Here is a 15,000-nt window from a genome sequence, read left to right as displayed (position 1 = left end):
GAGAGAGAGAGAGAGAGAGAGAGAGAGAGGTGAAGGGCAGAGAGGAATAGGTTATGTGGAACAGGTTACGTCGTTTCAAACACCCGGCTCTGAAACAGGTTATATCGTTTCAAACACCTGGCTCTGAAACAGGTTATATCGTTTCAAACACCTGGCTCTGAAACAGGTAATGTCGTTTCAAACACCTGGCTCTGAAACAGGTTACGTTGTTTCAAACACCTGGCTCTGAAACAGGTTACGTTGTTTCAAACACCCGGCTCTGAAACAGGTTACGTCGTTTCACACACCCGGCTCTGAAACAGGTTATATCGTTTCACACACCCGGCTCTGAAACAGGTTATATCGTTTCACACACCCGGCTCTGAAACAGGTTACGTCGTTTCACACAAACGGGCCTGAAACAGGTTATGACATTTCAAACACCCGGCTCTGAAACATGTCGTTTCGGCGACAGGTGTTTATGTTTTTGGACTCAACGGAGAAGACTTTGGGAGTTATTGTTTAAAGTCAAGTATGACAACAGACTGTATACAGCGTATGTTAGTATGGGTATGTGGGGATGAGGGTCATAAGAGAGATGCTTGCCCGAAAAGGGAGGGGCGCAGGTGGTCCTCGGCAGCTAGTCTCCCAGGCAGTGGAGGAGAAGCCTGGTACTAGTGATGGGGTGCAAGTGGTTAGTGTTAAGAGGGATGTGGTAGAGGGGAGTCAGGGGTCTGTGGCCTCAGTTGAGGAGGATCAGGAGAAGGATATGATTATGTCTGATATCTCTGTTGATATGATAGAAGCTGGCGGTGACTCAATTTACAATCTAAATTACGTACAGTTGAAGTCGTAAGTTTACATACACCTTAGCCAAATACATTTAAACACAGTTTTTCACAATTGCTAACATTTAATCCTAGTAAAATGTCAGAATAATAGTAGAGAGAATTATTTATTTCAGCTTTTATTTCTTTCATCACATTCCCAGTGGGTCAGAAGTTTACATACACTCAATTAGTATTTGGTAGCATTGCCTTTAAGTTGTTTAACATGGGTCAAACATTTCAGGTAGCCTTCCACAAGCTTCCCACAAAAAGTTGGGTGCATTTTGGCCCATTCCTCCTGACAGAGCTGGTGTAACTGAGTCAGGTTTGTAGGCCTCCTTGCTGGCCCACACATTTTCTATAGGATTGAGGTCAGGGCTTTGTGATGGACACTCCAATACCTTGACTTTGTTGTCCTTAAGCCATTTTGCCACAACTTTGGAAGTATCCTTGGGGTCATTTTTCATTTGGAAGACCCATTTGCGACCAAGCTTAAACTTCCTGACTGATGTCTTGAGATGTTGCTTCAGTATATCCACATAATTTTTCTGCCTCATGATGCCATCAATTTTTTGAAGTGCACCAGTCCCTCCCGCAGCAAAGCACCCCCACAACATGATGCTGCCACCCCCGTGCTTCACGGTTGGGACGGTGTTCTTCGGCTTGCAAGTGTCCCATCTTTTTCCTCCAAACATAACAATGTTCATTATGGCCAAACAGTTCTATTTCTGTTTCATCAGACCAGAGGACATTTCTCCAAAAAGTACGATATTTGTCCCCATGTGCAGTTGCAAACCGTAGTCTGGCCCTTTTATGGCAGTTTTGGAGCAGTGGCTTCGTCCTTGCTGAGCGGGCATTCAGGTTATGTCGATATAAAACTTGTTTTACTGTGGATAGAAATACTTTTGTACCTGTTTCCTCCAGCATCTTCACAAGGTCCTTTGCTGTTGTTCTGGGATTGATTTGCACTTTTCGCACCAAAATACATGAATCTCTAGGAGACAAAACGCGTCTCCTTCCTGAGCGGCATGACGGCTGCGTGGGGTCATGGTGTTTATACTGGCATACTATTATTTGTACATATGAACGTGGTACCTTCAGGCGTTTGGAAATTGCTCCAACGGATGAACCAGACTTGTGGAGGTCTACATTTTTTTTCTGAGGTCTTGGCTGATTTATTTTTGAAGGTAGGCTTTGAAATACATCCACAGGCATGACAGGTTCCAAGGTTCCAAGCTGTTTAAGTCAACTTAGTGTATGTAAATGTCTGACCCACCGGAATTGTGATACAGTGAATTATAAGTTAAATAATCGGTCTGTAAACAATTGTTGGAAAAATTACTTGTGTCATGCACAAAGTAGATGTCCTAACCGACTTACCAAAACTATAGTTTGTTAACAAGAAATTTGTGGAGTGGTTGAAAAATGAGTTTTAATGACTCCAACATAAGTGTATGTAAACTTCCCACTTCAACTGTAAATAACTTCCTGGACCAATCTGTTAAATTGGCAGATGTTTTTGATGTTGGTAAGTTTGTGAGGTCAGCTGTGATGTTACAGAAGACGGTGGGGTTAGACCAGCTGTGATGTTACAGAAGACGGTGGGGTTAGACCAGCTGTGATGTTACAGAAGACGGTGGGGTTAGACCAGCTGTGATGTTACAGAAGACGGTGGGGTTAGACCAGCTGTGATGTTACAGAAGACGGTGGGGTTAGACCAGCTGTGATGTTACAGAAGACGGTGGGGTTAGACCAGCTGTGATGTTACAGAAGACGGTGGGGTTAGACCAGCTGTGATGTTACAGAAGACGGTGGGGTTAGACCAGCTGTGATGTTACAGAAGACGGTGGGGTTAGACCAGCTGTGATGTTACAGAAGACGGTGAGGTTAGACCAGCTGTGATGTTACAGAAGACGGTGGGGTTAGACCAGCTGTGATGTTACAGAAGACGGTGGGGTTAGACCAGCTGTGATGTTACAGAAGACGGTGGGGTTAGACCAGCTGTGATGTTACAGAAGACGGTGGGGTTTGACCAGCTATGATGTTACAGAAGACGGTGGGGTTAGATCAGCTGTGATGTTACAGAAGACGGTGGGGTTAGACCAGCTGAGTGTGAAGAAGACGGTGGGGTTAGACCAGCTGAGTGTGAAGAAGCATTTCCACTCAAGGAAATCTGTTACTGCTGTCACGGCAACAAAAGGTTGTGGGAAACGTGGGAAGGTTCAGAGAAAAATAAAACAATGATGATGATCATGCCTCATAAGGTGTTTTCTTTCTCTTTGTCTGGTTTCTCTGTGGTTTCTTCTGCTTTTCTTTTCTCTTTTCTATATGGAGGTACTAAGGGTAGGTTCTCTCAATATTAATGTGGGAAGGGACAGGAATAAGAGGGCTTGGGTATTAGAAGTAATAAAACAGAAAAGGCTTAATGTAGTTTTCCTACAGGAGACACATAGTGATGAGGAAAATGAGGTTGACTGGGGTATGTGGTGGGAGGGGCAGCATGTACTCAGTCATAGTACTAATTTCAGTGCTGGGGTGGCAATTTTGTTTTCCTCAGTCTTAGGTGTGACTGTGGTATCAACAACAGAGATTTTATTAGTCAAGGCGGATGTTATGTATTTATTTGTATGTTTATGCTCCTAATGAGGGTACAGCGCGTATTGCTGTATTTGATCAAATAAAGGAAACCTGAAGACAGTGTGATCAAGAGGGGTGAATGGTTTTAGGGCCTCGTGTATGGTGAAGATAGGAAAGTGGTTTGAGTTAGATGCCCAATTTCAGGGCATTTATATTGTCTGGCAATTGAACCAATGCATTGTTTTTTAAGAGCGAGGCTTACTGGTTTCTCTGTGCCAGGGGTAATGAAGGGTCCCACGATAGCACTGTCTGAGTATGCAGATGACATGCCAGTTTTAATTACAGGGGCTGAGGATGTTGAGGTTCTCTCAAACGCTTTAAAGGTGTATGGGGGCCTCCTCAGCTAGAGTTAGTTGGGGAAAGAGTGAATCACTGTGGGCAGGTCAGCTTCAGACGGGGTCTGCTCCACGGTTACTAGGGGGGCTTCAGATAGGGTCCGCTCCACGGTTACTAGGGGGGCTTCAGATAGGGTCCGCTCCACGGTTACTAGGGGGCCTTCAGATAGGGTCCGCTCCACGGTTACCAGGGGGCTTCAGATAGGGTCCGCTCCACGGTTACTAGGGGGGCTTCAGATAGGGTCCGCTCCATGGTTACTAGGGGGGCTTCAGATAGGGTCCGCTCCACGGTTACTAGGGGGGCTTCAGATAGGGTCCCGCTCCACGGTTACTAGGGGGGCTTCAGTGGGGCAGAGATGGGATGAAGACTTTGCGGGTTATTCTAGGCTCCGATGTCTTTTAAAAAAGAACTGGGAGGGTCTAGTGAAGAAGTTGTTTGCCAGATTGTCTAGGTGGCAATGAGTGCTACCCCAGCTGTCTTATAGGGGAAGGGTGCTGGTAGCCAATAATCTAGCCGCCTCTACCCTGTGGCACAGACAAATAATTTTACAGCCACTGGGGGGTCTGATACAAGAGCTTCAGAGGACCCTTGTCAATTTATTCTGGTCTGGACAACATTGGAATAAAGATGGAGCCCTGTACCTGCCACTGCACGAGGGTGGACAAGGTCTGGCGGACATTTCTTTCCAGGATCATGGCTTTCCGGCTTCAAGTAGACCAGAGACAGTTGTACAGTGATGGTTCTAACAGCCCAGAGACTGTTGTACTGTGACAGTTCTAGCTGGGTCAACACAGCCTATACATTGGTGAGGAGAGCAGCTGTTTGGGCTAAGACAAACATATTTTACTCTTAAAGCTAGAAGGGGTGATTTGTCTGGCTTGACTCCATTCTATGGGTCTGTTATGCAGGCTTGGAGAGTTCTTTTCATGTCCCGTAAGGCTGGCACGCCACCAGGGATGTGGCTTATTGAAGAGCCTCTTTTTTAGAACACTGCTGTCCAGTCCTGTGCTGTGGGTTCAGCCAGCTTACGTTCATGCCTGTTAGGTGTGGGGTGTACCAAGCTGGGTCATCTGAGCAGATCGTTGGAGGAGCTGGGAGAAAGAGCGGGGATCCGATCATCTCGCCTACTGAGGAAGGTCGCAGCTGTCTGTGATTCCTTGCCAGTACTTCATCGGCAGTTTGTGACTGATAGTTCCAACTCTGATCGGTGGATACTTCCAACTCTTATCGGCTGTCCCAGCACAACTCTGTGCTGGGACAGGGGTCATCCGAGGAGGATGTGGGGATGCTGCTTTCCTTCGATACCCCGGAGCTGAGGGTTGTGTTTGCCAATTACAAACTGGTTAATAACATTGGACTGTTTATGAGTATATGGGGAATTCAGAGGTTGTTGTGTTTAGTTACTGTGGAGGAATATTTGGTGTTTTGTTTTTAATTGATGTTTAAACATGTTTTTGTTGGTTTGAGTGTTTATTGTGTTGTGGATTCCCAGACCGAGTAAAGGTTTTTTAAACCTCAAAAACTCTTTCTCTCTCTCTTATGCTCTCTCTCTCTCTGTCTCTCTCTATCCCTTTCTCTTTCTGTCTCTCTCTCTGTCTCTCTCTATCCCTCTCTCTCTCTCCCTCTTTCCCTCTCTTCCTCTCCCCCTCTCTCTCTATCCATCTCTCGCCCTCTCACTCTCCCTCTCTCTCTCAATTAAATTCAATTCAATTGACTTTATTGACATGGCAAGTTCATTATTACTTACATTTTCAAAGTATACATATCGAAGAAAAATAAAATAATATATATATATATATATATATATATATATATATACAGTGCCTTGCGAAAGTATTCGGCCCCCTTGAACTTTGCAACCTTTTGCCACATTTCAGGCTTCAAACATAAAGATATAAAACTGTATTTTTTTGTGAAGAATCAACAACAAGTGGGACACAATCATGAAGTGGAATGACATTTATTGGATATTTCAAACTTTTTTAACAAATCAAAAACTGAAAAATCGGGCGTGGAAAAATATTCAGCCCCTTTACTTTCAGGGCAGCAAACTCTCTCCAGAAGTTCAGTGAGGATCTCTGAATGATCCAATGTTGACCTAAATGACTAATGATGATAAATACAATCCACCTGTGTGTAATCAAGTCTCCGTATAAATGCACCTGCACTGTGATAGTCTCAGAGGTCCGTTAAAAGCACAGAGAGCATCATGAAGAACAAGGAACACACCAGGCAGGTCCGAGATACTGTTGTGAAGAAGTTTAAAGCCGGATTTGGATACAAACAGATTTCCCAAGCTTTAAACATCCCAAGGAGCACTGTGCAAGCGATAATATTGAAATGGAAGGAGTATCAGACCACTGCAAATCTACCAAGACCTGGCCGTCCCTTTAAACTTTCAGCTCATACAAGGAGAAGACTGATCAGAGATGCAGCCAAGAGGCCCATGATCACTCTGGATGAACTGCAGAGATCTACAGCTGAGGTGGGAGACTCTGTCCATAGGACAACAATCAGTCGTATATTGCACAAATCTGGCCTTTATGGAAGAGTGGCAAGAAGAAAGCCATTTCTTAAAGATATCCATAAAATGTGTCGTTTAAAGTTTGCCACAAGCCACCTGGGAGACACACCAAACATGTGGAAGAAGGTGCTCTGGTCAGATGAAACCAAAATTGAACTTTTTGGCAACAATGCAAAACGTTATGTTTGGCGTAAAAGCAACACAGCTGAACACACCATCCCCACTGTCAAACATGGTGGTGGCAGCATCATGGTTTGGGCCTGCTTTTCTTCAGCAGGGACAGGGAAGATGGTTAAAATTGATGGGAAGATGGATGGAGCCAAATATAGGACCATTCTGGAAGAAAACCTGATGGAGTCTGCAAAAGACCTGAGACTGGGACGAAGATTTGTCTTCCAACAAGACAATGAACCAACACATAAAGCAAAATCTACAATGGAATGGTTCAAAAATAAACATATCCAGGTGTTAGAATGGCCAAGTCAAAGTCCAGACCTGAATCCAATCGAGAATCTGTGGAAAGAACTGAAAACTGCTGTTCACAAATGCTCTCCATCCAACCTCACTGAGCTCGAGCTGTTTTGCAAGGAGGAATGGGAAAAAATGTCAGTCTCTCGATGTGCAAAACTGATAGAGACATACCCCAAGGGACTTACAGCTGTAATCGCAGCAAAAGGTGGCGCTACAAAGTATTAACTTAAGGGGGCTGAATAATTTTGCACGCACAATTTTTCAGTTTTTGATTTGTTAAAAAAGTTTGAAATATCCAATAAATGTCGTTCCACTTCATGATTGTGTCCCACTTGTTGTTGATTCTTCACAAAAAAATACAGTTTTATATCTTTATGTTTGAAGCCTGAAATGTGGCAAAAGGTTGCAAAGTTCAAGGGGGCCGAATACTTTCGCAAGGCACTGTATATGTTTATAGATAAAAAACATATATATATTTAGATATAAATAAATGGTGGGACCAACAGCAATAATAATAGTAGTAGTGGACATGGGACTACCTTTAACAACAACTACAACAACAATAACAATATTAATGAGAATATTTTTTGGGCTGCCAAAACTGCACATTTTGGCTTTTCACCCAATAAATATTTGATTCTTTCTTCATCTTTTATAGTTTCACATTCTTTGTATTGAATTATAATTTTGGGAAATAAATATTCTCTTAGGTCTGAGTATTTGTCACTGTGTTATAGGAAATGCAGCTCTGTCTCTACCTCTCCCCTCTCTCTCTCTCTCTCTCTCTCTCTCTCTCTCTCTCAATCCCCCTCTCTCCCTCTCTCTCCATCCCCTCTCCCTCTCTCTCTCTCTCTCTCTCTCCCTCTCTCCTCAGCATCCTTCTTTAGCAAGATGGGAGCATGAACCAATATATTCCTCTAAAGCTCATCCTATTGTAAAGAAATTAAAACAGAACTTATCTACCACGGATAAAGCAGACAGCCAAGAGAATACTTTATTTTTACATTTACTTTCCCTGGCGAGGTACAATAGAAAACAGAAACGCCATCCAAGAAAACCTCATCCTTTCTGCCAAGTTCTGCCTTTCATGTGCATTGTACTCTCTGTGTGTGTGTGTGTGTGTGTGTGTGTGTGTGTGTGTGTGTGAAAGGTTAGACAAAATAATCACATTAATAACGTACGCTAACCCCATTTCGTACAAATGCGAGCAACAGCGACATTCCAACCAGGCTGCAAAGAAAACTAATGGGACTGTAGCGACTGTGTTGACATCAACATCTGGGGTGTGAACTACGTTTCTATTCAAGCGTTGATTGACATGGTAATGGCTCTGTAGTATTGCTGTACGTTACATTGTGATGTGTCATGGCGTAACGTACAACACCCATAAAGCTACTAATTCTGTTTTACAGCCTCTCTCCACCAGGTGTAACACTTCTCTCACCGTTAAAAAACAAGAAAGGGACAGGGACAGGGTAAGGGACAGGGACAGGGTAAGGGACAGGGACAGGGTAAGGGACAGGGACAGGGTAAGGTTAAGGGACAGGGACAAGGTAAGGGACAGGGTAATGGACAGGGTAAGGGACAGGGACAGGGACAGGGACAGGGTAAGGGATGGGGATAGGGATAGGGACGGGGAATGGGACAGGGACGGGGACAGGGACGGGGAATGGGAAAGGGACGGGGACAGGGATGGGGATGGGGACAGGGACGGGGACGGGGATGGGGATGGGGACGGGGACAGGGACAGGGACGGGGTAAGGGACATGGTAATGGACCCTGTAAGGGACAGGGTAAGGGACAGGGACAGGGTAAGGGACAGGGACGGGGATGGGGACAGGGACGGGGAATGTGACAGGGACGGGGACGGGGACAGGGACAGGGACGGGGACAGGGATGGGGACAGGGTAAGGGACAGGGACGGGGGATGGGACGGGGACGGGGACAGGGATGGGGACAGGGACAGGGACGGGGAATGGGACAGGGACGGGGACGGGGAATGGGACAGGGACAGGGTAAGGGACAGGGACAGGGTAAGGGACAGGGACAGGGACAGGGTAAGGGACAGGGACAGGGTAAGGGACAGGGACGGGGATGGGGAGGGGGACAGGGACGGGGACAGGGACAGGGTAAGGGACAGGGACGGGGACGGGGAGGGGGACAGGGACAGGGATGGGGACAGGGACAGGAACAGGGTAAGGGACAGGGTAAAGGGGGATACCTAGTCCTTTTTTGCATCATCATTGCAAGCTATCGCGACTCTCAAAAGCCTCTGTTTACTTCTGAAGATCACTTCAACACCACCCTAAAAACCTGATTCAAATTCGACACAAACCTTCAAATAGGTATGTAATGACACATTATATAAACTCTTTATAGTGTTTTATTTACATTTTAGAGGCGATAAAGTGATAAGTTGGACAGCAAGTGAAAAAAGCAGTTTCCCCACATGATTTCAATTTCACGCAATAAGTTTAGCTTCCCCAACCGCCATTTTTAAAAAGGCCCGACGGAGCTCATTGCCTTCTTGAATCATGCAGAGATGGGCATCATGAAGGTGTGGTTTACAGTGGTATTGATATTACAGTTGATCTGGAAGTATTACGTTTTTTGGGCGCTAAAATAAGATCAATTGTACGGACCAGCGCGATGTACAAAAGTGAGTTAGTTTACGCCATCTGTTTAGTTTGTAATATTTACATCGCCGATAAATTAAAAGCCAATATAGATGTCACATCCCTTAAAAATAGCCAGGTGGGAAAAGTTACACGAGCAATGTAAGACAGATGGTATAAGTATTTTTAATTTGCAGAAATATTAAAAGCAATCGATCAGGTTTAATGGCTGAAACAAAACACTGTTGAAATAATAATGAGTCCCAAACGAGTATGATGCAGCGCACAAAAACAACAGCTTAACGCTCCCTTCAGTGGCCCAGATACACATTTATCACTGCAGCGCTTCCATACAGAATCATGATCAGACCATTTGGTTGATTCCCATAGGAACACACACACACACACATGCACCCACGCACGCACGTACGCACGGAAGTCACATGCACACGCACACACACACACACACACACACACACACACACACACACACACACACACACACACACACACACACACACAGGTTTTGTGTTACCAACCCATATGTTTCCATCCTGATGATAGGGCTTCCAGTTCCTGCCCGTGTCGCTGTAGAGCAGCCTGTACCTCGTTGTCCAATCAGAGCTGCTGTACCTGCCCTGCGTTGCCACGGCAACTACCTGTTTCCGGCTGCCCAGGTCCACCTGGAGCCACGGGTAGCTGTCGCTGTCCTGGGGAGACCAGCCCCCTGCACCTGGAGACAGGTAAACACGTAGAAACACAGGTAAACATGTAGAAACACAGGTAAACACGTAGAAACACAGGTAAACACGTAGAAACACAGGTAAACATGTAGAAACACAGGTAAACATGTAGAAACACAGGTAAACATGTAGAAACACAGGTAAACATGTAGAAACACAGGTAAACATGTAGAAACACAGGTAAACATGTAGAAACACAGGTAAACACGTAGAAACAGCACATTTATTTATATGGGCACAAGGACTGTTCCTGACACAAACTGTTCACACCCCTCTTATTGGTGGAGAGCTTATTTCCTGCTATTCTACACATTTTGTCTTGGGGTGCAGAGAACACGTTGCAGTTTTGAAGATAATTTGAGTGACTCAAACATTACAACAAAATCTATGGGCTAAAAGACCTAGCTAAAAACATTAGCTGACACGGGCTAGTTGACCTGTTATAAATAGCTCTCTAAGGTCTGCAATGACTGACATGACAACCGCAAAACGGATGATGCACTACCCAATTTACTAATTGTACTTTATGCGTTCTACAATTACAACTTTCAAGAGTAAGTTGAAAGCCAGACACCTCAGGGGACGCGCCCCACAGTTTGGGAACCACTGGTCTAGCAGACATGTGATTGAAACAGAGTGCCTCTCTCTCTTCTCTCTGTGAGAACAAAACGTATACTCTAAACATCACCACACCCGTTTCCTCTCTCTACCTGTGGTGAAGTCTCCAGCTAGCAGACATTTTTATATGCAGTCTTTCTCATGGAGTTCCTATAAGTCAAAGTGAAATGATGCGGAAACATAAGAGGAACACAACCTCCAGACAGGGACGCTGGTGGGAAAGGAATGGGAGTTCTACTGTAGCAGTTGGATTTCAAACTGTCAGTTATTAAATTAATGTTCCCTGGATTATTCACAAATACATGCAGGAAGAGGAGAGAAGGAGAGCAGAAGAGAGGTGAGAGAGAGGAGAGGGGGATGAGGTGATAGAAGAAGAGCAGAGTAGAGGTGAGAGAGGAGAGAAGAGAAAAGAGAGAGGGATGAGGTGAGAGAGGAGAGAGGGATGAGGTGCGTGAGGGTGATTGGAAGATAAGAAATGCGAGAGAGGAGAGGGGGCACAGAAGAGAGCAGAGGGAGAAGGGCAGAGTGGATGTGAGAGACAGGAGAGAATAGAGGGAGAAAGGGATGAGGTTAGTGAAGGTGAAAGATGAAGGTCAAGGTGAAAGAGAAGTGAGAGAGAGGTGAGGGAGAGAGGTGAGGTGGTGCATGTCAAGAGCACTATTCTCTCACCTGTCACACACAGATTTTCAGGGAGATAGGGAACAGGGGTAAGAGAGGAGAAAGAGAGAGAGAGAGCAAGAGAGAGAGAGAGGGAAAGAAGGCCAGAAACAAGCCCTGAGATGGAGAAGAGAGAGAGAGAGAGAGAGAGAGAGAGAGAGAGAGAGAGAGAGAGAGAGAGAGAGAGGAGAGAGAGAGAGAGAGAGAGAGAGAGAGAGAGAGAGAGAGAGAGAGAGAGAGAGAGAGAAGAGAGAGAGAGAGAGAGAGAGAGAGAGAGAGAGAGAGAGAGAGAGAGAGAGAGATGGAGAGAGAGAGAGAAGGAGAGAGAGAGAGAGAGAGAGAGAGAGAGAGAGAGAGAGAGAGAGAGAGAGAGAGAGAGAGAGAGAGAGAGAGAGAGAGAGAGAGGAGAGAGAGAGAGAGAGAGAGAGAGAGAGAGAGAGAGAGAGAGAGAGAGAGAGAGAGAGAGAGAGAGAGAGAGAGAGAGAGAGAGAGAGAGAGAGAGAGAGAGAGAGAGAGAGAGAGAGAGAGAGAGAAACAAAGAGAAACAAACAGAAAGAGCAATAGGAGGTCAGAGACCAACTCCAAGCCACTTCCTCTTTTCTCTCTTCTCTAGTTCTTTTCTCGGATCTCTTGGCAGAGTTCTCCTCTCTGGGTAGTTAAAACATGATGATCACTGCGTCTTCTCTCTGGTTAGTTAAAACATGATGATGACTGCCTATTCTCTCTGGTTAGTTAAAACATGATGATGACTGCCTATTCTCTCTGGTTAGTTAAAACATGATGATCACAGCCTCTTCTCTCTGGTTAGTTAAAACATGATGATCACAGCCTCTTCTCTCTGGTTAGTTAAAACATGATGATCACAGCCTCTTCTCTCTGGTTAGTTAAAACATGTACACTGTCCTGGTGTGGAGGACATTCTGTTGTACACTGTCCTGGTGTGGTCCTTCTGTTGTACACTGTCCTGGTGTGGTCCTTCTGTTGTACACTGTCCTGGTGTGGTCCTTCTGTTGTACACTGTCCTGGTGTGGTCCTTCTGTTGTACACTGTCCTGGTGTGGATGACCTTCTGTTGTACACTGTCCTGGTGTGGATGACCTTCTGTTGTACACTGTCCTGGTGTGGTCCTTCTGTTGTACACTGTCCTGGTGTGGATGACCTTCTGTTGTACACTGTCCTGGTGTGGATGACCTTCTGTTGTACACTGTCCTGGTGTGGATGACCTTCTGTTGTACACTGTCCTGGTGTGGAGGATCTTCTGTTGTACACTGTCCTGGTGTGGAGGACCTTCTGTTGTACACTGTCCTGGTGTGGAGGACCTTCTGTTGTACACTGTCCTGGTGTGGATGACCTTCTGTTGTACACTGTCCTGGTGTGGATGACCTTCTGTTGTACACTGTCCTGGTGTGGAGGATCTTCTGTTGTACACTGTCCTGGTGTGGAGGACCTTCTGTTGTACACTGTCCTGGTGTGGAGGACCTTCTGTTGTACACTGTCCTGGTGTGGAGGATCTTCTGTTGTACACTGTCCTGGTGTGGAGGACCTTCTGTTGTACACTGTCCTGGTGTGGAGGATCTTCTGTTGTACACTGTCCTGGTGTGGAGGACCTTCTGTTAAACATTGCCCTGGCTTGTGTAATGCACTGTAACTGTGAGATAATGGTCCTGACAGAGGTTGGTCCACCCGTCTGATGTGAAGGCCAGCTCTGGCACATCCTTCAGCTCAGTGATCACATTGGCCTTTTCTACACCATGCCAGATAGGAATGAATGTGTTACTGAGGTAACTCCTGGAGGGAGGGGTATGTTTGGGGTTGAGTGCCTTGCTCATCTCTCTACAGCAAAATAATATATAGTTTTCATGTGTTGAATTATCATTATTGAATTATTGTGTTGTTGTGTATTGTATTGTGGAGTGATGGGACTAACATACAACCCTTTTATACTACTATATCCTAAACATGAATACAACTCAATATATACTGGCAGACTGTCACCTAAAGCCCTTGGACTCCACTGTTGCAAAGGGGTGTAGGCCTTTCACTATGTACTTGGTCACGGCTAGGTGGCACTCATTCACCCTCTCCTCAGTCATCCCCCCACTAGCTGCCAGCGTGAAGGGGCTTTGGGCTGGTCTTTGGCTTCGACCAGCGGTATTAGACGGAGGAGTGGGTTGGCTCATTGTAGCTGCAAAATCTCTAAATGGGTGATTGAATTTCTGAACACACCCATAGCTAAACAATCAGCTGGCTAATGGTTCCTTTTGATCAATAACTCATGTTCTCATAATCTAGTTAACTCCGTGTGTGTTGGCTCTAGGCTGCTAGCACACATAGCTAACGTAGACCGGGCAACGAGGGATGAACTAGGAGCTGGGCAGTCAAACTGTTTCTCCGCCTGTACGTGATGCACTGTCCATAGATGTTTGGACAGATTGCTCGTGTTTTCCGCCCTTACAAGCAGAAGTCTTGTTGCACTTGTGGCAATGAGCAATGTCATCATCGACTCCGGTGAAGTGTAACCACACTTCTGAACGTTTAGCTCTCTCCGCCATCGTCACTAACCAAGAGCAGGGTGCTGTGTGTGCTGTAGCACCAGAGAGATCTCTCTTCTGGATTGGGAATAGCCCAAATGCATCATAGACTAATCTTATTGCAAATGAGAAACATTTGGTGAGATAAAATGTGCAAAATAACGTTTATGTAGCAATAGTAAACAGGAAATGCATTTTCTTATTTTCTCCAGTACCGAAAGCAGAACCGAAAACGTTGGAACTTATCAATACTACGGTCTTTCATAATTTCTCTTCTCTGGTTAGTTTAAAACATGATGATCACAGCCTCTTCTCTCTGGTTAGTTAAAACATGATGATCACTGCCTATTCTCTCTGGTTAGTTAAAACATGATGATCACAGCCTCTTCTCTCTGGTTAGTTAAAACATGATGATCACAGCCTCTTCTCTCTGGTTAGTTAAAACATGATGATCACTGCCTCTTCTCTCTGGTTAGTTAAATCTGTCAACCTGTGTGTGTGAATGTGTGCCTGCATGTCAGTGTTTGTGTGACAGCCAGGTCACCCATAATACAAGTCAGTATTCGATGTCCATCCATGTCTGAGGACGTCTGGAGATGACGTGGAAACAGACCACTAGGGGGCAACAGTGAGCGCTGTAACCTTCAATTAGATTTAGTTTTGCTAGGGTGTTGTGGACGGGGATGGCAGATGGGTGTAAGCCTCTGGTGCCAAAGGTTGCATGTTTGAATGCAGTGATACTAAGGTCGTTTTTGATATTTTTTGTTTTATGCCTATTCCAAACCCTAACCCTTACCTTAAACATTCAGAGTTAATGCCTAACCTTAAGATTTCAGAATGAAACACTTGTGTTTGGAACGTTTGAAATTTGACTTTAGAGAAACATGGATGAACGTCGAACTTTGACGTGAGACTGTGAGAGCTAGTTGTGCGTGAATATGTGCGTGTGTGTGTGTGTGTAACTGGTTCATTCCTCTAACTGTTTGCAGCCCGACTCCAACTCATTTGTCATCCTTCCCCACTTTTAAAGAAAACAGAGAATGTTCATGAATGACTTCTGAGG

The 15,000-nt window shown here is 45.3% G+C and overlaps 1 protein-coding gene across 1 annotated transcript in view; it reads right to left on the bottom strand.

The window, feature by feature from the left end:
* Nucleotides 1–15,000, bottom strand: part of LOC139366922 (contactin-associated protein-like 2) — a 302,046-nt gene that overhangs the window by 137,437 nt on the left and 149,609 nt on the right. Inside the window, exon 3 of the mRNA XM_071104677.1 lies at nt 9,929–10,122. Within this exon, the coding sequence (XP_070960778.1) occupies nt 9,929–10,122 (194 nt within the window). The remainder of the gene's footprint in view (nt 1–9,928; nt 10,123–15,000) is intronic.

The sequence above is a fragment of the Oncorhynchus clarkii genome, chromosome 15 (assembly GCF_045791955.1).
Source record: "Oncorhynchus clarkii lewisi isolate Uvic-CL-2024 chromosome 15, UVic_Ocla_1.0, whole genome shotgun sequence".
In the NCBI taxonomy this organism is placed as follows: Eukaryota; Metazoa; Chordata; class Actinopteri; order Salmoniformes; family Salmonidae; genus Oncorhynchus; species Oncorhynchus clarkii.
The sequence above is the reverse complement of the archived record's forward strand: the minus strand, read 5'-3'. Positions and strand labels throughout refer to the sequence as shown.